This window comes from Larus michahellis, chromosome 2 (genome assembly GCF_964199755.1).
Source record: "Larus michahellis chromosome 2, bLarMic1.1, whole genome shotgun sequence".
NCBI lineage: Eukaryota > Metazoa > Chordata > Aves > Charadriiformes > Laridae > Larus > Larus michahellis.
In genome coordinates, this window is record NC_133897.1 from 98,459,862 (window position 1) to 98,483,633 (window position 23,772).

A 23,772-nucleotide genomic window follows, 5' to 3' on the forward strand; every position below is an offset into this window, starting at 1 on the left:
CCTGAGACAGCTGGAGACTCTTGCCCATGCTCTGGCATCTCATTTGATGCAGCGGGCAGAGCTACAGCAGTAGCAGAGATGTAATATCACAGTAAATTTACTGCAAGCAGTTCTCACAGAGGACAAAAATGACATTCTCTATTCAAAATGCAAGTGTCCTCAGCAATAAGATCTCTGAGGAACGCTTAAGCAAAGGGAGTAGATTTTCTTGGAATACTATGTAAACTTCAAAAAAACAGCCCAGCAGCACAGGTGAAAATAATGCAGCCGTGACTCTTCTGAACAAAAAATGACACTTGCAGCCAGTCTGGATCCAGCAACAAGTATCTTCAAAGGGAAAAGGCATTCCAGAAGGCTGGAGTCACCACATCCTTTTAGGCTAAGTATTATACATAAGCAAGTTGGCCCCTTCCGAAACCAGCAAGTTTATGCTAACTTGGAATCTGCATAAATGAACGTTAAGCTCAAGAGCTACGCTACATTTACATTACATTTGTATTAATTCTTCTGAACGTGTATGAGAAGAGCTATCCAGATTAGAGCTGAGGACCCACATACTCAAGAAGGACAGCAAACCCCTTTGTAGTTTGCAAGGAGTAACTTTTTTTTTTTAAATTTTAAATGAGAATTTATCAGGTCTAAAAAGCTCAGGACATTTGTACTGACACAGAAAGCTCCAAAGGCCAAAGTTAAACTTAAGGAGAACCAAACCCATTAGCAACCAGTACTCCTATGGTATTCTGTGGGGTACATTGATGTACACAGTGCTGCTTTTCACACACCCCCTCTCCCAGTATTACCATCAGCGTGACTGACACCTTAGCCCACACCGTCATGCGTGCCAGTGCAACCCCAGTGCCTCTGATACAGCTCTGCTTGAGACAGAGCACTAGCGCTCAGCAAAATTTTTCTATCAGGGCCAAATAATTTATTTTTTTAAATTTTAATTGTTGCATGGAAGAACTAAAAGCTCCCGTTGTGGACAATGACGCATCTTCTATGGGTGGGTGCTAAACTTAATGACACAGGAAAAATAAATCAGAATACCTCTGCTTTAAAATACCTGTGTTGCAGGTGTCTGAGGTCCCCAACATCAGTGTCAGACTAATACAGAAGACTGCACAAGTTACACCGAGTCTGGCCTTTTAGGATGCTCCAGTGAAATACTGACGTCCCTCATCCCTGGAAATGGACTTGGGAAACTAAACTGGCTCTGAACCCAGAGATCAGCAGCAGTGACCTCAGTCTCCCCAAACACCTTCCAGTTACTCTCACGTCTTCCTTCTTTTTAACAAATGGAAAACTTTGAATTTTGTCATTCAAATGAAAAGACAAGCTTTCTTAGCAAATAAGCTTTTGCACATGCTATCATCGCGTATTTATTTTTTAGTACATGGAAATCACTTTAGTTACATTATACTAGGACTGGGCAAAAAAAAAATTAATCCCAGATAAAGATGAAATCGGATATTTTATGATTTTTATGATATTTGTTGGAATATTTTACTTTGAGTACTGCAAGGAACATAAGCTAAATTGAGTCACTGCTCAAAAATTTTTATATCACTGAGATACGGCACCAAAAAATACATATATTGGGAAGTGCTGGTTTGACATATATATTCCCAATTGTCTTTGCCTGATGTAAGTTACATAAAGACACCTCCTGGCTTCCTGGCAGAGCACCCCATTCCTCCATGGGGTTGACAGTACCATCAGGATTTTAAAAGATTGACTTGCCTGTAGGAATGGAATACCTCGGTGCTTTGCATTGTCTGAAATCACACCTCATCAAGCACATTAAGGCCCTCTTCTTCCCAGTAACAATCAGCTGCGCAAGTCTGGATGGTACAACCATGGACTTGGACTCTACTTCTGCCTTACCTCCTCCAAAAGGCTCTTCTGCACCCTATCCTGCTAACAAGCTGGAAAACTCCGGCACATCTTTCTGTAAGCTGTTTCATATGGATTTCCAGCAAAACCTTCATCTTGGTAGCTTTATATGCACCTACGAGAGATTCCAACCTCCATACATATCCCATGTCTGAGCTGCCCAGATGGTTGGTTTTGGCCTTGTACTTTCTTTCACCAAGATTTCTTTGAATTCATAGCTTCATCATGAAGGATTAACGGCCTCAAGCTTAAAAAGACTAACAAGTTGCTAGAGCCATGTCTTGTAAACGGCAAAAAGTGCTTGCTAACAACCATTCCATTTCTTAACTGATTCCCAAACACATTTTAAGGTCAATGCTCTATCCATCTGGTAGCATTTGATTCAATCTTCAATGGGTTTTCTATTTTAAAACTTATAAACTTGCATTTTACATACACACGTAAACAGAAATAATTCAAGAACAGCATCACTAGGCTCTGGTTTGTTATGAAAACGTGACAACCACCCGGGAGTAACAGAGAGCGTAGAAGATATGACTACTCGGACGCCTCTGGCAAGTACCGTCAGGACATGGGAAAACCCCAAAGGAAGGGCAGTCTGCACATTTTATACATAGTACCAAAACAGAAAACCTATGTTCAAGCAGTTGTTTATGTGGCCTTGTATCTGATGAGTGCAAAGTTTTATTGTCTAATTAATTGAGACAATCCCTTTTTTATAAAAATCATTGCAAGTGAAATAATTCTAAGAATTTGTGGCTTACTCGGTTGCTTTACTTTTCCAGCAAGCTATTTATGAAAGAATTACACGCTGTATCTATACAGAGCAGACACTTTCCGAACATATTTGCTTGTTTAGATAAAATTCAAGCTGCAGCCATGTGTGATTTTACTTAAAAGGATTAAAAAGGTCGGTAACTTTTTTATGCAACTCTTATTCTCTTCTTGAATAAAGCCACTGTAAAACCATGTAGCCAAAACTGCTTTATTTCACCATTAGCCATATAACCAATAAGCATAAAATGGTGACTGTTTCATTTCTGTTCAAAACAGTTCCAAACCCAAGAAAACCATACTGAAAACATTAACCAATACTTTATTCCTATAAAAATAAAAAAAAAAGAAAAATGATACATTCATTTCAAGAATTGTCTACATTTTTAAACAATAAATTAAGCTTTGTAATATCAACATCAATTTGCATTTCAAATGATTTAGAAGAAAAGTACAGTTTAAGATACAAAATAAACTCCTTACCTTCCAAATACATCAAATACATTCTTTTATTCCTTTAATGCACTGGCACCTAAGATCTCAGAAGAAGAAAATATAGAGTGCTACAGAAAAAAACATAAAAAAAATTATCCAGAGTCACTGAATGGATATTATCTTCCAAGCTTTTTCTACATCTCTGACAGAAATGCTAACTGAATGTATATGGAAAATACAAACTTAGTTACCAGAATAGTGGAAGCTTTTGCAAAGCTTCCCAAAAAAAAACCAAACCCCAACCAAAAAACAACCAACCTAACTTTGGCTCTCCCAGCTGTTAGGTAATTTATTCCAGTACTATTAAGCACATTTCTGTATCAGTTGCAATGAAGGTCAGTTTTAACCAATCATCATTTGTTATTATGAATGCCTGGCTGATTTTCCAAGCCTTGATAGGACTGTCCCCACTATTTATCTTGTATTTCTCTATTAAGGTTACACAATGAAGTGTGAAAATCTAAATAAATTACGTTTAGTACTCATTGCACAGGTCACGGGAATGTAAGCATTGATACTTGTAATTTATTTTCCAAAAATCTGGATTTGAAATATATTTACATTTAAGCGCATATACTGATTTCCCACCTAATTTCTACAGACAGTGATTTAATTTCTATTAAAAACTAGGAAAGCAACAGTTACGCCAGGTTTTCATTCATGTGTGTGAAGCTCTGAATTAGAAGGGCACTGATCGAGAACAACTCAACTGCTAGCATGCTAACCTGCTGCTTAATTGAAGCAAATGAAGCCCATGAAAATTAACACTGCTGGCCTGAGCCTTTTTTTCCTGCAATGAACAAAGGGCTTCACTGCCCTTGCAAACTCACATAGATACATTTCATGGTACTTTAAACTAGACTACTCAGGTGAGATAATACAACTAAGGTCAATACAACCCCACCACGGTCAATACCGACTGCTGATGTACTGAGCAAGCTTTCAGTCTCCTCCCTAAGGAAGCCAGCCCTTTCTCCTTCCATTCTGCAGCAAGGACTTCTGAACCAGGATTGCAACCAACCCTTCACAAGAAAGCTGAGAAATTAATCAGGCGGTTAGGTCAATGTTGACTTGTCTGTACATTAACTCACACTGCTTATACTGCTTACCAGTTGAGAACTAGTTTGGTTTATGACTACATAATATGCACCCACAACAAAGATACTCACTTCTAGCAGCTTGCTTTTTAATTTTTTTTTTAACTGAGAAACTTTTTTTTTTCATTGTAAAAGTGTGTTTTGTATAGATTTCAGCAAATAGTCCGTCCTTACTTGAAGATTCAGATTTTAATGTGGTGGGTTTTTTTTTTTAAAAGCATCAGTTCTAACTTAGCACAAGATGACTTCCCAATGCTTGGAAGAGCAAGCTGCAAAGACTTCCTATTTACAAAATGCTTATTCTGCAAAAGGCTGATAGAAATATCCTAGACTAATTTCAGTTGCTAACTGATGTTCGGTAATGGCTCTAATGGATCTAAGCAAAGCATCTGTTTCCTCTTAGCACGCGTGGCAACCTCACTAGTTATCCAGCCACATTCAGGTTCCATTTGTCTCAAAAAGACACCAAATGAGAACAGCCAAATGAATTTTTAGAAGGAAGAGATTTTAGTTTTGTTTAATGTTACCAAAAAGGACAAAGCAGTAAATCAGGTAAAAGTTTAACTTAAAATTGTTTTCCAGGTCAGTTTGACAAAAATTAAATCCCATCAACAGCAGGGCTCTTTTAGTAAAGAAATTTCTCCAAGAGAAACGATGCATTTAAAACACAGAAAAGTGTTCTGCAAAGGAAAAAAATCTTGCATTTCCTACCCCTTCCTTAGCTGTTAAAAATATTTTTATCCTCACTATTTTTATTTATTTTAAGTAAAACCCAGGTCTTATCCGCCCTGAATGAAACATTTCCTACATGCTCCTTCAAAATATCTTCATGTTTTTTACCACTGTTAGCAGCACTGTTTAAATTCCTCAGAGAGGAGCTCAGTCCAGGCTGGTCTGAACACCGCACTGCACCTTCAGCGGTTACTAACATCCTGTCTTGAGCAACAGCAGCATCACCATCACTTGGCCTGTCTATGACAAAGCCAGTTTTACAGCTGTGGGAAACTTCAAAGTGTTTTTATAACGTAAAACAACGACAAGTCTAGAAATGACATCGTGAAAGCCAAGAAAAGAGAAGTTGAGCAACTAACTCAGAAGTAAGTAAACGGAAGTGTTTCATTAATGTCTATTAAAACCAATGCTTTAATATTTTAAATTAAATTTCATTAAACATTCAAAACCTGCAGCTAACTCAAAATAACACATAATCTAAGACTCTTATCCAAGTAGTCTGCAACAAAATTAGGAGAATCAATAAAGGCACATTCTAGTCCCCATTCCCAAAGCCACCTCTTGAGATGAATTTGTCTTTTTTAGAAAAAAAAAAAAAAGAAAAAAGGAAAAAAGTCAGTGGTCTCTTAACTGCAGCCAAAACTAAACAAAGTTTCAACAGCCCACAATATTTGCTTTTTCCATCATATTCTTGGTCGTCAACAATTGCTCTTGATATCAGTGGTCAAATCAGACCACTGATGTCACAGGGTTAGTCTGAGCTGAGAAACGGTTAAATCTATCAATGTCACGGGCTACTCCTTCCTTTTCATTCAGAGAAACTTAACATTTTCTATTTTTATTTTTTACAGACAACAGCTACTGAACAACTGGAACACTAAATACGTTAAAGTAAACTGGAAGCAAATCATACTGTATTAGATTGCTATATTTAAACTGCTAATATAATACTATTGTTAAAACAGACAGTAATCTGAGATGGCTTAACACTATCAGTGTCAGAACTTAAATGCGAGAGAATCCATTTAATCAAAACATTATGTTTTATATAATGAATTAATCATTCACTTGGCTTTCAACTGCCTTTGTTCGAAGTATTTCATGACACAACTTTATCTTCCATATAGTTTCAATTAATAAATGCTTTTAACCAAGTAGACTAATTGCAGGTTACCAGTTGAAATAGAAACACTTCCCAGTGCACATTCTTTCTGGGAAGATTTTATAGGAATGAGGAAAATAAACTTGTACTTAAATGCTACATTTCAGGATATAACAATAAATCCATTATCAGTGAAACAACTAGGTTTAAATTTTAATTGATTGAATATGAACCATGCATGTCTATTTTCAACATTTTCAATCAGTGGACCATTTATGCATTTAGTCTGACAGATAAGAACACTATCTACAGGGAAGAGCTTTTGTTGTAAACCAGTATCATATTATGTTTGTAATAAAGCAAATGCATAGTTCATTTGATATTTCAGGACTACAGTTCTTTTGAAATATACATATATTTTTAACCAAATATTGCACAGTAGAAAAAAGGATGGAAAAGAGAGAACCAACTGTTAAAAAAATAATGAGTGTATATGAAGAGCTATTGCTGAATTTTTAGGTACATTTTGATCACATATGTTTTAGTACCAACACCTAAAAGACAGGATTATTGAAAGCAAAACCCTGGATTACAAAATAATTTTTTTTTTTTTTTTGCAAAACACCACCACTATTCAAGGTTTGGTTGTATTTTAATGTCTCATATTTCATACATCCTGTTACACAAAAGGCATTAATGGTTTACGGCACCGTTTTTCTTATTGTCAATACATGGTAAGATCTCTCCCTCCCAGCTCCTTCTCACAAGCATTCCCCTGTGATATTTCTGAAGACATTCTGAATAGGTATTTTCGTTACTTCTGTAGCAAATATAAAGCCATTCAGTTAAAACTTGAGTAATTCTGAAGAATAAATGTTAGTGTATTTCACAGTGATGAAAACCTCAAAGGCTTATTACTCCCTCTTCATCCACCGCCATGCTAGAAATTTGGAATACTTACTGTCACGATCACACAAGCACAGGCAAAACTGAGGTTAAACTGTTTATGAAGGTTATACAGAATCTTGACTTCACAGCATTTTCTGCTATTTGCCAATTGCTTGACAGTTAACAATCTTGTGTTAGGAGTTTTAACTCCTACCAAAAAAACCCACCCAACCCCAAATCAATCAACTCTGTGTCTTTTTAATTTCCTAATTCTCATGGAAACAAAAGCCAGCATTAAGAAGTTGTTTTCATAATTATGCTTTCATTGCAAGATCAGATCTAAGGCATACATCATTCAGTGCAAAGTCATCACACACTACAGAGAGAAAACAAAACCCCCTTCATTCTCCTCTATGGACCCTACAGGTACATGTGCAAAACCCAGCAAGACTGAAATAAAGATGGACACGAAGTACAAGATACTTGCGTAGTTAATATTTGCTCTATGGTTTTACAAAAAATAATAATAATCAAATAATACAGAGATTATTTTTAGAGCTTTGAGCAGTTTCTCAGTGGCCAGCAATTTCAAATAAGTTATTAAAATCGAAGTAAGATTTCATGAATGGTATTACCAAACCCATTTAAGTTTACCAGAGCAAAAGCAGCATTTGTCACAATATGACTATCATCATTTAACACATACTAATGTAAGTCGAGCCTCTACCATGTATTTTGAGACTGGAGTTATACAAGGAATAGATTTACAGTGTTTTGGTAAATACATATTCAACATGAAGAAACATAAATAGCTATAGGGATATAGCAATAACCTTGAACACAAATAAACCTAAAGTTTAATCAAGTACTTCCCTGAAAGATATCACAAAGAGATGCTCTAAACATTTTTCTTACTATTTATTTTTTTGCCTTTTTTCCTCCTTGCTTTCTTCACTTCTTGACAAACTATTAACTGCGAGTCATGCTAACTGCAAGGGATGACTTTGAGACCTGGGCACAACAAAACTTAAAAAAAAAAAAGGAAAGAAAAAAAGAAGATATGTTTTAACATAAAGGCACATAGAAAAGGGAGGCTTTTGTTAACCACCCAGCAGGCACAGATTCTTTAGTGGCCACTACTCCTCATGTGGGAAAGAGACACTAGTTTTTCTCATTGCTCAATATTCTATCAGCAGCGGGCAGCCTGCACTTGTACAACAGTTTTTCACACGCATTTTTCAAAAAAGCTTCCCGAGCAACGTGTGCAGGTCCAGTATCATTTTACATTTGGAGTCACAGACAGATTGAACGACCTGATGCAGTTTAGCAAGTTAAGAGTGAATCAGAGTTACGGTCTCTTGCCTTCCATTCTGTAACCAATCAAGCAGGAGGGTAATGATCCAAAGTATTACAAAAACTTCAGTGAAAGTGAAATCTGGAATGCAGCATATGAGAATGAGCACAAACCTATTCACCCTTCAACCCAACAAAGCCAAGAAGCGTTCCAAGTTTCCAATTACAACTCTTTGGATCAATAAATAGTAACCAGGTATCTTCTTTACCTATAACAAATAATGGGATCTTGAAGAAAGGACCAAGTCTACAGAAGATAAGAGTCAGCAACTTAGTACATCCTACATTCACTTTTCTGCTATCTCCTGGGGAAAAAACATAACCTTCTGGTAACAGGAGAGGATGCATATTGTACAGCTGTGGCAGTTTCTATAATGAAACTCCAGATATAAATGACAATATCCATAATACAAACCATAATTCTAAAATATACTTGAATATGTGTGTGTGTATATATATATCTAAAAAGAAAGTTATCTAATTTTCTCTTTTATACACGTATAAACATCTGGCTACTATGCCCCATAATTTTTTTTCCTTATTTAGGACTAATCTTTTAAATAACAGAGTTTTAAACAGTCCCTTAGAGTATTTTTTTTTAAACACTACTCAAAAACAAAGAACTATCTCAGGGTAATCAAAAAGCACGCACAAAATAAATTAACATCATACAAATGTGGTTATATTGTTCAGAAATTTCCCATTTGAAATGAAATGGAGACCAGTGTACCTCAGGGTGAATTATTCATCAATGTACAAATCCATTCTCTCTTTTCACGTAAATCTTCATGGGAATTTAGCTGCATTTCCATAAAGCAAGAAACACAGTAAATCCACAGACCTCTTGCAAAAGGGAGTTGTGTCTCACTGGATAAGAGCAGTTCTTGCTGAAGGGCAGCAAGTCAACATTTTATCAATATCTGGACACTAGCAACACCTGTGCCCTTGTAAGCTTCACACCTTGAATTAGCAGCAACATATTTGAAGGGTTCAGTAGTAATTTTTCTTCCAGTATTGGATTAGACTACTTTGCATATACAGTTAGCCAAAAGTATAGTACTTGTGTGCAACATTAACCCACATTTACATTTGAGAACTCATAAATACACATGGAAACAAAGGTGAAAGAATTAAACCTCATTTTAAGTTAAAATGTTTTCAGTCCACATATAAAAACAGCAGTGAAAAACAAGTATAAAGGAGACAGTCAGCAGAAACAGAAGAGAAAGAGTACAGTAAATAAAACTGTAAGAAGCAGGTCATTGTTAAAAGGGCAAGTTGCCATTAAAATTGATGAACAGAAGATGTAGACTGTACCATCTGCATAAATGCTTAAATGCAGCATTATTTTGCACATCACATACAGTAGATGTGATTTCTAAGAAGCATATTATAACAGCTGGCATACTTACTAATAGATTTATGGTAACTGAATACTTAATTTCTCCAGCTCTTAATGTACAGTAGTTATGCATTATCCTTTAAAGCTCTTCATCAGTCTTTCAGAAGTCAAGGTTACATTTCCATAAATATTTAGTGTCCCAATAAGAAAGTTACAAATATTCACCTTCAATGAACTTTCATACAATACAAAGATATCAAATACCTTCTTAAGCCAAATAATTTCAATACTATTAGTTTCCTTTTTGCATTTTCAAAAGAAACACAAGGACCTTTGTAACATAAAAAAGTGAAGGGTGTTTTAAGGCAGTAAAATATATCTATTAAGGTTTCCATGATTGTTTATGGTGTCTATGTGAATAAAGCATATTACACACAATTGCTCTCATATATTTATCTACATGACTTTGTTATACTGTACATGATTTAGTAATCTTCTTGAGAAATTTAAAGTGCCACAGTTCAAATGTGCTCATCTGTCTTTTCATGGGCTTCTAGTCCATTATAGTTGCTTTCAGAAACGAGCCCTTGCTTTACTTAAGGAGCAGTCTTTTCGGGGGAAAAAAGAATTCATCCTTCACTGCTGTGCTAACTGGAATCCAGTGGTCGAACCAATCCTTCTTTGTAAACACGAAGAATAGCTTCACAAACAAATTTGTATTGACTCTGTGTACGACAGAAAAAAAATAAATTAGATGATTAAACTCCTGATCATAGAGTAGTATCTAATAGGACTAACAGTCCCACTGTTTCCCTTTCTCCTGGACAATGACAGGAGAGGAGTTCCAAAGATGAGAGGAGATCCAAAGATGGAAGAAGAAAATCCAACCCTCCTGGATGTATTCACAGTAAACAAAGGTAACATTTACTCTTCTTGAAGGACAAGCATTAAAAATCTCACACCAAGAAAAACAGAATCCCCAAATTTAAAAGAACACATGCTTAAGTCTCAAGGAATAGGATTTATTTGTAAAAGCTATGCAAACGTATACGATTCTTCTGATTTGAAGTTCAACTAGTTATTTATGTTCTTCATATATCTCATCTACTTTTTGGTAGTGTTATCTGATTATTACAAGTATTCTAACGCTGCCAATCCTGCAGTTACTGGACACATTTAAGTTACATAACCAAAACCACATTTAAAGTTACCATATAAGATATATAGGTCCAGTTGTCTTGCTAAAACTTTTTTTTTTTAAGCTGTCCGCACTATTGCAGAAAATGGAGTGGCTTTATTTTCAATTTGTGATCAGACCACACAGCTCTTTTTGTAACAGAATGGGACCAAAACCTTTGGAACGAATAGTTTTGAATAGTAGCAGCCACATTAATTGTTCTGTCACACAACAATTTGAGATAATTTAGTTCTTATAAAGTCTTTACAAATTAGATTAGTGTTTCTTCTATGAATTATACTATCAGAAAGACTATTTCTTCCATGATCTTTTGATGTACCTATTTGTTAAAAGCAATTAGCCTGTAAGCCTCTTTCTGAAAAGCGATACAAGGAGACATTAGCGACAGGACTAGCGCAGAACTAAAAATCCACATAGCCTGAATGAATTTTTATGACTAGCACAAGCCTGAGAACACAAGGTGATGGAAATTTAAAAGAATTTCCAAACGTCAAAGCATACCTCTCCTCTTCTCTGGAAGTACTTTTCATTATTGTCAAAACCCCCAAATGAACACCTTTCTCCAAAACTCCATGTCATATATTCAGAGAAGCACAGCTTCACATTTTCTAAATCCTTTTTCGCACCTTTGAAATGTTCTCCCAGCTGCCCTTGTACGTCAGCTCTCATCAACTCTCCAGGAGCATCTGGAAACATTCCCCCAATATCTCCCCCAAAGGACAGGGCTAAAAGATAACGCTTGGGCGACCTTAGGTTGCATTTAAATATCAGTACTTAGGAACATTATCCTTGTCCATAACATGCAATAAATTTTCTCTTAAGTACAGAAAAACTTAAGGAAAACTGGGGGATGGAAATTAATTTTCTGCATCTCGATTTTCTTGCCTTTTCTCTCAACCTTTCAGTCAACTACTCCCACATTCAATATCACTCTGTTCTTTTGTCTTTATTTCTTAATTACCTTGACTTTTCTCTTGTTATTGTCATTTGCATATTTCTACTGCCTGAACAAGCCAAGTGTGATATTTAGCTCTCTGTTCCACACTTCTGTTAACTCCTTTGTGTGATCAAGGTACTGAACAAATAAGAATGAGGACTTCAGCATTGCTTCCTCTGACTCAGACTCTGACTACTTGTTTTCTTTGCTCTTATCTGTTGCATGTATTCTTACTGCTCACTCAGCTGATAACTAGTTCTATTATGTATGTCCCTAAAGCACTGCTTTCTGTATTGCTTAGTATCTCTAATTTCTCTTTAATGGAACATAATGGTTAGTTTGTGGGTTTTTTTTTAAATGAAAGGCTGTACAGTTACACAAATTTTGTTATAGCTTTATTATTTTGGTCAAAGGTTTTGTTTTGCTGTTCTTGATGACCAAATTGCAGGTCTTTGAGGAACTACAGCTGAGTAACTACAGGAGTAAGAGCAGACACTAAACGGACCTGTTAATAGCTCTGATGAGTCCACTCTTACTGAGTATGCTCTGTCTGATAATAACTCACAACATGCATCTGGCTATATGTATCATCTTAGAATTGAAGCACACACACAACCCCCACAGGGCAGCTGAACATGCTTCAGGCAAGGCTGAAGGCTATTACAACTGAGCAGTCCCTAACGGCTTCTCCCAGAAGCCCTAAGCTGCATATCAAACATAGCAGTGGGGCTAGCTGGAATGCAGGCATGGGAATGCTATAGAGGACCCAGGGTACATCAAAATGTTAACATGCAGCTCTCTGATATTCTGCTTTCTCACACTTGAGTGGTTGCTTCTGTGTCTCATTTACAGCACAGTATGCCAATTCTGCTCATTGGCTTTTCACAACAGTATCTGCATACTTCAGAAATAGCAAGTGAATTTAGTTTCACAGTATTGCTGCTACAGATCAGCCCTCTCCTGATTGTGCTTATGGTGAACTGGGGAACACAATAAGCAAGGTAAAGAATCCTATTTTAGATACTCAGTTTTCTACTGCCCATATCCTTCAATCACATTAAACTGTAGAGCACAAGGACAATTCCTGCTGATTTCTGTTGTAACAAGAGGGACTCAGCCTTCTGGCAAGCTGAAGTTTACTTCAGGTTCTCGTGTCTGATTCCCAAAAAGATGACCACCTCTGGAAAGTTTAAGGCAGAACTTGCTCATTTCATTTTACAAACTGAGGCGCACGGACAGATACAACTCCAGAAGTCAACATTCAGTTTCCTTAACCTTGAGGCTAAGGTTTCTCATCTCATGACATCCTGTGTCATAAGCTCAGCTTCCATTTCTGCAAGGAACAGGCAGGGGACTGTTCGGACAACTTCCTCCTCAGTCCCAATGTACTTCCAGAGAGTGCACTCATACTGCAATGACCGACGAGTCCCAGCAGCATGGGTGAACAATCTCTGTTCACAGAGCACTCTGTTGTTACGCAAGCAACCGTAACTCCTGACACTTTCACACTCTTTGATAATACAAGATTTTCCCCCCATCTATCAATCATAATGCTGGCTCCTGTTGTCATTAACCTGTTAATGAATATAATTTGTTTTCTCAAGTTACCTCTTTCCTTCCCTTGATCATGTGCAAACTAAAGCATTTTCTTTTGAAGATGAGACAGAAACATCCAATTTAACTGTTGACTTTGCAGGTCTAAACCCTTTTACTTCCATTTGCCATAGGGCATTTAGCTCTCTGAGACAACCCACACTTAATATTCTGTCATACAACCTCTACCCAAGAAAGTAGAGCGTCCCCATCCTTCATCCTTGGTCTCTAACATCAGTATGTTCATTTGCAAAGCTGACACAAAATTGCCCTCATGATCTCAAATTGTCTTTGAACCAATTCCATCTCAAAATCATTCAGTTATTGATACTACCCAATGTCTCCTGAATTTCATTCTTGCCCTTTGTTTTTCCAAGCTGGAGTAGTGGCACAATTTTTTAAAAAAATACATATATTGTTACTATCGAATTTCTACTTCTAAAGTGGCTTTTTGAAAAGCCACTTCCCATCTTCAAATCATACCACAAACTCACCAATTTTACCTTCAGTTTAATAATTTCCTATAAGGCTCTGTACTAGAATGAAAAGCAAAAAGTTATTCTAGTTTCTTGCAGAGAATTTAGACAGAAGACCATGAACAGATGGTTTGGGCAAGTCTAACCTTGTGCGTTCTAACTACTTGCAATATATAGAAATCAGTTATCTTATAATGGCAAGGTAAGAAACATTTACAAAAAAGTTAAATACACACCTCACAAGCAAAGCAGCCTTTGCCACCATGCTATTTATGCTAAATGTAGGAAGCATGAAATAGAATGGCAACTAAAGATGCAAACAACTAGATCACTTCAACTTTTGGATCTGTTTTAGAATTGGACAAGTGCAGCATATATACAGAAAATGAGGCTTCCTCTCCATCACTTACTGATGTTTGCACCATCATAGCTCGCTGGTCTCGCATTTTTCGTACAATATCCAGTGGATAAACAGGTTGGTTTCTTTCAATTAAGCACATGGCCGTTTCCATAGTGACCAATACTCCAGTGCGACCGATTCCAGCGCTGTGAAATGTAACAGAAAAATAGTCTATAAAATTAGGTTTTTGCAATGCACTAGATTCATATCACAGTCTTAATACCAGGATGCTAAACAGCCTTAGAAATTACAGGAAAGCCTTAATAAAATTAGAACAGAGTGTGAAGCTTATCTTCAAAACAATTTCAGCAATATTTCCTGCCAATTATTAAAAAAAAAATTAGAATTTTTATATAAATAAAAACCCTCACTTAAAGCAAATGGATTTTTAACTATTACAACTGCTTACAAATCTAAATGTACTGGTTTGGTATTTTTGACTAAAAAAGGTAAGAGTAACTGTTTTTTGACAGGCACTTGAACAGTAGAAAAAAGAGACAACTTTGCAGTACTATTCAAAATGAGGTTACAAAGGTGGTAGAGGATAAAAATGGAGAACAACTTACATTGCAGAATATCAGCTGAGTGATAATTATGTGACTAACCCATTTCACCATAAGTTTGCAGGAGAAAGGGAGAGAAAAGAAACTCGTCCTTTAGATAGAGCACCAGCGCTTCTGTCCTCAACAGTGAACGCTAGTATTGCACAGTTTAACATTTTCATCTAATTCAAGGAGTGTCCTGTCTTGCAGACAAACTTTTCAAAGCAAATGCTTATTCTAAGGCTGAAGCAAGTCTATAATCAGAATTTTAAAACAAGTACCTGCAGTGAACAAGGACCGGCTCATTCTCTACTCTCTTTGGCCTCATACAGGTCACAAACTCCAAAAAGTCCATGGAGTCATCAGGCACACCATGATCAGGCCAAGCAACATACTGGAGATGGGTGATGGTGTGTTGTTGTTCTGTCTAAAATACAGTAAGGTTTTCAAAAAGTATTATGATTCCTGTATTAATGTTTACTAGATACAAGTCATACTTTTCACAGTAAGCGTATTCTGAAGGTGCTGTAAGATGCATGTGACATAGAAAGTGTTAGTATAAATATGTAATTCTTAAAAAGCATGCAAAAGGCATAACATTTTCTAAATAAATGAGTTACCAAGCTCAACGTTTGTGATCTAAACAGATTTTCTGGTTTTTAATTTATTGACTGTTGACCTATTATACCTTGAAATGAATGACTGACCTGAGGTAAAATGCTACAAGACTTATGCCTAGTAGTACTATATAATAGTCTAGAACAGGATGGAAGAAACAGCTGAAAACAGCACAATAACAATTCAGAACACCAAAATAACAGGGTCTTGGACTACACAATCACAACTCACCGGCATGGTAATGAGACTATACATACGCTATAGCACTGAGGAATGCTATGCTTGCACACTGGTTCAGTTCTGTAAGGTACATATCACCTGTTCAATGCAGCACATTAGGTCCTCCCATAAAAAAAATGGAATGCAATTTCCATTTTTTTCTCATTCTGCTATCCATATCTATCTCTCAAAGTACAGCTGCACATCTATTCTAAATATTCATGTCTGTGTGTACTTACGGTTTCCTGTTTATAATATAAACTTGCCTGCAAGATTTGCTAACTCTGGCTTCTGTTAGAAAACTATATATATAGTGTTCATACATACATATTCATTGTACATATATGAATGATTTCTGTACAACCCACAGAAGAACGTTTTTTCTTTATGGAAGCAATTTAATTAGTTAAAAGATTCTGTTGTATGAGGAGCTCTTTCTTCATTCAATTATACATTAAAAAAGACGGCTTTACGGAAGTTCTTTCATAATCAAAGTTAACAAAGAGCTAAACTGAAATCACTCAATCATCTTTGCCTTCAGACTGGGCTCAACTGCCATGTTACAGATGTAACCAACTATTAGGGTAGGAAGGAAACAACCTAAGACACTCCTGAGCTCTGCTGCATCATGCAATGAGGATGTCTCACTCTTTACAACCCGAGACAAATTTTCACATTGCTCCTTTATTTCTTCCACACGTTTAGCAACAGTTAAACTGTTAGCTGCATTTTATCGATGTCTATTGCTAGACTTAACATTTGACATCCTATTGGAACAAAACTCTCCTTTATCACTTTACTGCAGCCCAGAAGGCCAACCCTATCCTGGGCTGCACCAAAAGCAGCGTGGCCAGCAGGTCTAGGGAAGTGATTCTGCCCCTCTACTCTGCTCTGGTGAGACCCCACCTGGAGTTCTGCGTCCAGCTCTGGAGTCCCCAACACAAGAAGGACGTGGACCCGTTGGAGCAGGTCCTGAGAAGGGTCACAAGAATTATCAGGGGGCTGGAGCACCTCTCCTATGAGGAAAGGCTGAGAGAGTTGGGATTATTCAGCCTGGAGAAGAGAAGGCTCCAGGGAGACCTTATAGTGGCCTTGCAGTACTTGAAGGGGGCTTATAAAAAGATGTCCCTTATAAAAAAGGGACAAACATTTTAGCAGGGCCTGTTGTGATAGGATGAGGGGTAATGGTTTTAAACTAATTAGATTTAGACTAGATATCAGGAAGAAATTTTTTTTTACAATGAGGGTGATGAAACACTGGAACAGGTTGCCCAGAGAGGTGGTAGATGCCCCATCCCTGGAGACATTCAAGGTCGGGTTGGAAGGGGTTCTGAGCAACCTGATCTAGTTGAAGATGTCCCTGCTCATTGCAGGGAGGGTTGGAATAGATGACCTTTAAAGGTCCCTTCCAACCTAAACTATTCTATGATCACTGTATTGGTCTATAAAAGCTGGCCTCTCCCTAGTGGTTAACACAAGAATGTTTTCATGATGCCAGTGAGTATAAAAGTGTTTTTTTCCTTTTCACTTAAGTGCACAACAACTGAAGTATATGACCTGTTTTAAATGCCTTCAACTGCTCGCTTTCCTCTTCCGCTTGAGGAAGTGGTTCCACTCCCGGGGAACAGGCTAGTAAGATACAGAAGACAGAATGACTACTGCCTAAGTACCAATTAGAGTCCTAGGAAATGCATTTATTCCAGTCAAAGTAATTGCAGAAATTTACAATTGCCACCAAGGACATGCAGGTAAACAACACAGCTCACACTTTGCTTCTTTAAGGTAGAGCCTGAGCAATCACAATTAAAAGGTCTACCATAAGACCCAAGTGGACAATGTAACATTAGTGACCAAGCTTGCTGTAACACAAATTGCATTGGGATCTATCATCCAGGTCATCAAAATAACCCACAATGACCAGTATCTCTGCAAGAAAAAGCATGGCCTTTTTCTACTCAGTGTTGTTGCCATTATGTAGTTGAGCTTGATCAAATGATTACACTTTAATTTTTTCTGAAATGTTGCAGACTGAAAAAATATAAAAACATGACAAAAAAAATCATTAAAATGCCCTCTTCTGCAAATCTGCGCATGCTTAATCAAAATCTCTTCAAAAGATAAATGAGACAATGCAGCAATCACATGTAACAGTTTGAGCTGATTCTCTTAAATCAGACACATTTGAATTACAGCATTCAGGTGAAACAAAGACTTGATTCATTCCAAAATTACCCAAAAGCAAGTGAGTATCCAGTCACTTTCCATATGCTTCAAGAATTTCAAGGCATACATCATGGAAAAGTGCCAGTGGCATACCTGAGAACCACTAACATTGATCTGTAACACCAAAAGCCATTTTAAAAGCTCAGAAAAGAGGAGTTAACTTTTATTTATCAGTAATTTAGACTCAATTATAGTGCGTTGCTTTTTTTTTTTTAAATAGTTCATAGTCATTAAGTACAACAACCAGGTCACATAAGACTTAATTGGAGTAAAAATACACTGTAAGAGCATGCACTTAGTCCTCATGGATGTTTCTTTTGGTGTGATCATCTTCATTTTCTGTTACAGGCCCTATTTGTCCCTAGAGACCAACATAGCTGTTTGTTAATTATTCCAGGTATGCCTCAAGCTTCAGTATAGTTTTCTAGTTATTTGTGTTTTGATATAATCAGTTTTGATTCTTTTGGTTTGTCTGAGATGATTTACATTGTTAAAACTTGACAACTGCATCACTTGCTTTTCAAAATGCACAAGTATTTTAAAATACTTGATTTCTTATTAGTAAGATAAACCTGTTGTAAACAGTAGTTATATGAATATGTTAGAGCTATTTTTTCTAATTTTAATACTTTTATGTCTTACACAGAAGATACCAAATCACTACTCTGATAAAGTCCCGATTTTTTTAAAGCTTTCTTTAGTGTTGGTGTTGTGTTTGTTTGTGGGTTGTTGGGGTTTTTTTGTTGTTGTTTTTGTTTTGTTTGTTTTTTAAATACAAAACTCTTCAAGTCTTTATACTCATAATGAAAGTCAGCTTTTAAATTCAGAAAATGTCAGCTAAATACCTCCACACATGGACATAACTTGCATTGAAAGACCATCACGGTTACTAAAATCTAGCACTCATACATTTAAAAAGTGCTAGATTCATAGTTATTGGTCCCATAGTTAGCCTCACTGTACATATCCTATTAACAATACTTAAACACACCGTTTTTGCCACACCCTGATTCTTTGTACAAACCTGGTAATGAAAAATAAGTGGTAGCTTCTCACTATGCTCAAGCTGCTGTCCAAACTGTTATTCTCTGCAAGTCAGCTTAAATCCTTTCCACAACTTTGTATTTTTTTGCACAGAGGTTTTCAATGCCAGTCATTATTGTAGCATCTTAATGACAGATAAATTGAGAATTTATCTTTATAAAAATCTGGCTGTATTAGTTCTCTTTTATAAGTCTAAACTTACAGAAAGCGAGACAGCAAGAGTTGTTCATGGCCCGGATGCTATTTTTGCCTAACTTGATATTATACACCTTGTTGTTCCTAAAATATTTACTATTTTTTGCACTCACAGAGTGATTTCAATTGAATTTATGGATTTGGCATTTCCAAAAATCAGCTTAAAATGCAGGATTCAAAAAAAAAAGGTCCAAACAACTTACAGACTCCAGTGACACTTATGGATTATGTAATTTTCCCAATTTATCATTGGCCATTTGGCCAACATTTATCTGCTTCACAGCATTGACCTACATTTACTTAGCAAGCAGCTGCAGAGGCCTAAGGCATCATATCTGTCACAAGGAATTTGCTACTGTCCTTCTGACAATGGTTATTGTTGCTGCAAAGGTGTCATCAAAAAAAATAAAAAATATGTACTTGTACCTACCCCTCCAGTGCAAATTTAAGACATCTTACTGCAAAAGCAACTTCATTTTTGCTCAAAACCACAAAGACACATGATCTTTTCTAATAAGTCTGCCATTGGGACTACAACTCTTGACAAAGTATAGGGCTGTTGGAGGTAACACTTCAAATAGGTGCTGTAACACTTGCAAAACAATCTCCTTGTCAAGACCTTCAGCCACAAAAATATCCATTCTTCATTTTTCTGAAGCTTTCAGCCTTGTTTATTATAATTTATCATTCTCCTAAAATGACTCTCCCCGATTAATAAAACAATCGAGTGTTCTTCAGAAAAAGAACATATACAGCTTAGAATAATAATACTCATATAGAAAGAAGGAAAGGTAGGCTTGAAAAGTCAGCCTCATTTTGACTTCTCTTAAAATCCAAACAATTGATTTTACATTCCACCTTTTCAGTTAATGTCCTTTTTGGTCTAGGTTATAACATAATCTTCAATTAAAAAAAAAATTCACCCTGTAGGACTACGCTAACCTTGAAATGGTCCTATTATCTTCTCAGAAGGAAAAGGTATGCTCTACACATAAGTGTACCTTGAAAACTGAGACTCAGTGATCAGAGTTAAAGCTTAGTTTCTTAAGAGTAGATACTTTGGCAGTGGCATTTGGCACTTCTTTGGACCACTGGTCCCACCTCATTATGCTTCTGTACACCCTTGCCATAACACTTTTAATCCACTTTTGTTCTTCAGCTCTTTACTATTCAAACCCAATTCATTGTCTTCTACCATGAGTGTTCGACAGAATGGAACATGTTCAGTGCAGATACTTTTCACAGAAACCTTTAAAATACTTCTGTAGTGCGACAGGTTTGTTCAAGACATTTATCAGATGGTCAAATTTATATGGATTTCTTTGGAAAGAGAAAACACAAGGTCTTGTTTAACGTGCAGAAGCAAAAGCGGAACAATCTAAGAACCTTTAACTTGAGCAAACTCAACATTTCCGCCCACAAACTGTTCTATAACATGTATCTGGCAATCTTCAAATGGCATGGAAAGCCTCAGCCCAAACAATTAAAACGTGTAACAATTAGAGAGATTCTATTTTCAGCTGTTTATAGCAGAAAGTGCTGGCAGTATAGTCATTTACATTGCTGCCTTTGTTTCATCTAATATCAATTTAACACAGTCACTACAGGGCCTACATGCCAGTCATTCCTAAACAGAAAGACACCAGACATTCTTCATCTTGCAATTTTACCTCTCTTCAATAAACAGCAAACCCTTTCTTAGCAGAATAGATTTATGCTTAATTTTCAATTTGTTTGAATTGCTGCATCAATTTATTTTCTTTTTCCTTCCATCATTCCTTCCATCATTGTGATAGCCATGGGAAGTGGTAGCTTTAAAATGAAAAAGAAGCTTCTCTCCCCAAATCTCTCTATTTGCATTGCCATTGTCTACACAATCACACTAAACAGTCCACATGGTGACACAAGGAATTGTCCTAATTACCTTGACCTGGGTTGTTTCAAAGGGGTAAGTGCTCTTTTGTAGTGATCACTCCTCATTCATTCTAGCAATGGTACAACTTGTCTTTAGAGGATGAAATGCAATCAATTTTTAAATATCTTTAATTTCTTTTTTTTTGTTGTTTGAATTATTTTAGTTAATAAAACAAATCAGGTGGGAGAATGACAGGGCACTTTGGAAACAACTAACAACGTGTGGCAACAACTAATATAAGATGTGGCAGAATAAAAAAAAACCTAAAACTTGCCAAATTACTGTTCTTCAAAGTTATGTGAATAATTAACTTCATGAGGTATCATCTCCACAGCCTCGCTAAGTTCCACTGCTGGCTTCTAGTCACACTTAACTGATATCAAGGAAAAAGCTTTTTTAGAGTCAGGGGAAACTGGGGGCGAGGGGGGAAAGGTTCAAAATATAACTGGATGAAATTACAGAATCACAGAATTGTAGGGGTTAGAAGGGACCTCTGGAGATCATCTAGTCCAACCCCCCCGCCAAAGCAGGTGCACCTAGAGCAGGTTGGTCAGGAACGCATCCAAGCATGTTTTGAATGTCTCCAGAGAAGGAGACTCCATAAACTCTCCGTGCAGCCCATTCCAGTGCTCTGGCACCCTCAAAGTAAAGAAGTTTTTCCTCATGTTCAGATGGAACTTTCTGTGTTCCAGCTTGTGTCTGTTGCTCCTTGTCCTGTCATCGGGCAGCACTGACAAGAGCCTGACCCTATCATCTTGACACCTTTAGATATTTATAAGCATTGATAAGATCCCCTCTCAGTCTTCTCTTCTCCAGGCTAAAGAGACCCAGGTCTCTCAGCCTTTCCTCATAAGAGAGGTGCTCCAGTCCCTTGATCATCTTTGTATCCCTCCACTGGACTCCCTCCAATAGTTCCCTGTGCTTCTTGAACTGGGAAGCCCAGAACTGGACACAGTACTCCAGGTGCGGCCTCACCAGGGCAGAGTAGAAGGGGAGGATGACCTCCCTTGACTCGCTGGCCAGGCTCTTTTTAATGCACCCCAGGAGACCATTGGCCTTCTTGGCCACGAGGGCACATTGCTGGCCCATGGTCATCCTGTTGTCCACCAGGACTCGCAGGTCTCTTTCCACAGAGCTGCTCTCCAGCAGGTCAGCCCCCAACCTGTACTGGTGCATGGGGTTATTCCTCCCTAGGTGAGATTTAATGTGCAATGATAAGTTGCAAGGCAATTATCTTAAAGGAAATTGAATGAAAGTTTGCTTCAGGCTTCCCATGCTATTTTTCCAATGATTAAAAAGAAACATTTATCTTGTTTTACAAAATAGCGTACTGTGTGATGAATTTTGCCCTCCCACTACACCATTTGTTTCCTTTGGTCTGTTTGTTTTGGTCCCCAAAGTGTTTTGTACCTTTTTTAAAAAAGTAAAAAAAACCAACAAAACAAACCCCACCAAAAAACCCACAAAACCCCAACCTCAAACCCCCAAAGTTAGTGCTTTATTTGCCTTTCTTTCATTTTGCTACAGGATAGCTTTCAATCTTGTTCTTGAATAGAAAAGGCGGAAATTAATCCATATTTCATTTCAGGAGAATTAGAAAGGTTACAAATATTTCACATTTGCAGTCATTTGCTGATCTTCAATTACGGGTAAAGAAGCACTGAGTTAAACTGCATCAGAAAAATCCTATAAAGTTTCGTGTTCCTTAACTCTTCTGAACATATATGAACAAAAGGCCAAGGGCATCATTTCATAAACTTCTCTTTTGAGCTCCTTTCCCCTAAAGGCAGATGTGAAATCTGTGTAACTTAATTCACAGAAAATTCTTTCACAAATATGCCTTTCCAACAGAAATCAAGTCTCTTGTGAGTTTGGAAGCTTTATCTATCTCACTATTAAAAGCTACCTGTCTTCAAAAAGACTAGTCCAATGATGCTCACGTTAGTTCAGGGAATAATAAAACCCTGGTTTGAATTCAGATGACTTTTTAATGTATTCTTCAAAGAATACAACAACATCATCTCTGAGAGCTAGTACATATAAAGTTTACTCAAACACAAGATGCCTCCAGAAGAATACATTTGGTCAGCTTTAAGAAAAGAGCTCAAATGGCATGGAAAACCAGGAGACACTTCAGTGTTTCCAGAGAGTTATTTTGCTATGTTTTAACAAGCTACAAAGGTTTTTAATTTCCACCTGAAACACAAAATGCACACAGAGCTATCAATTATTGGGTTCATATATTTATGGTAGGGACAGCTGTATGGACAGCTGAGTGTTCTTCTGAGTGTAGCCAAATAAACACACCTTTAGTGAAAAAAAAAAAACAAACCCACAACAAACAATCCCACCCCAACCCCAAAAGAAAAGACCCCCTCAAAACAACCTTGCCCTCATCGCAACAAACACATCCACCTAGGACTAGCTTTAGCATGCTTTTGTCTAACTCAGATGAAACCCATGCAAGCATATGCCTTCGCATTAGAAACGATGTTCTCAGCTGAGAGCTATCATGAGGCTACTTACACATTTGAAGATCCTTGTAACTTTCACATCTGTTAACATGTCTACAAAGGCACATTATATTCTCGCACAACTTTTCTCTCAAAAAGAATTAGCTTGTATTAAAAAAAACAAAACGCCACTCATTAGAATTTTGACTTATCACATGCTAGTAAATAGACACCTGAAGTGAAAACACATACTAAAGACAGTCACTGGTGCATTTACTCAAAA

The 23,772-nt window shown here is 37.0% G+C and overlaps 1 protein-coding gene across 3 annotated transcripts in view; it reads right to left on the bottom strand.

Moving 5' to 3' along the window:
* Window positions 1-7,918: 7,918 nt before the first annotated feature.
* PTPN3 (protein tyrosine phosphatase non-receptor type 3) overlaps window positions 7,919-23,772 on the bottom strand; it is a 133,184-nt gene continuing 117,330 nt past the window's right edge. For all 3 annotated transcript variants that reach the window (XM_074576352.1, XM_074576353.1, XM_074576350.1), the window contains exons 25-27: window positions 15,104-15,249; window positions 14,291-14,426; window positions 7,919-10,401 (exon numbers count right to left, since the gene is read on the bottom strand). In XM_074576352.1, the coding sequence (XP_074432453.1) occupies window positions 10,324-10,401; window positions 14,291-14,426; window positions 15,104-15,249 (360 nt within the window). In that variant the 3' untranslated portion in view covers window positions 7,919-10,323. The remainder of the gene's footprint in view (window positions 10,402-14,290; window positions 14,427-15,103; window positions 15,250-23,772) is intronic.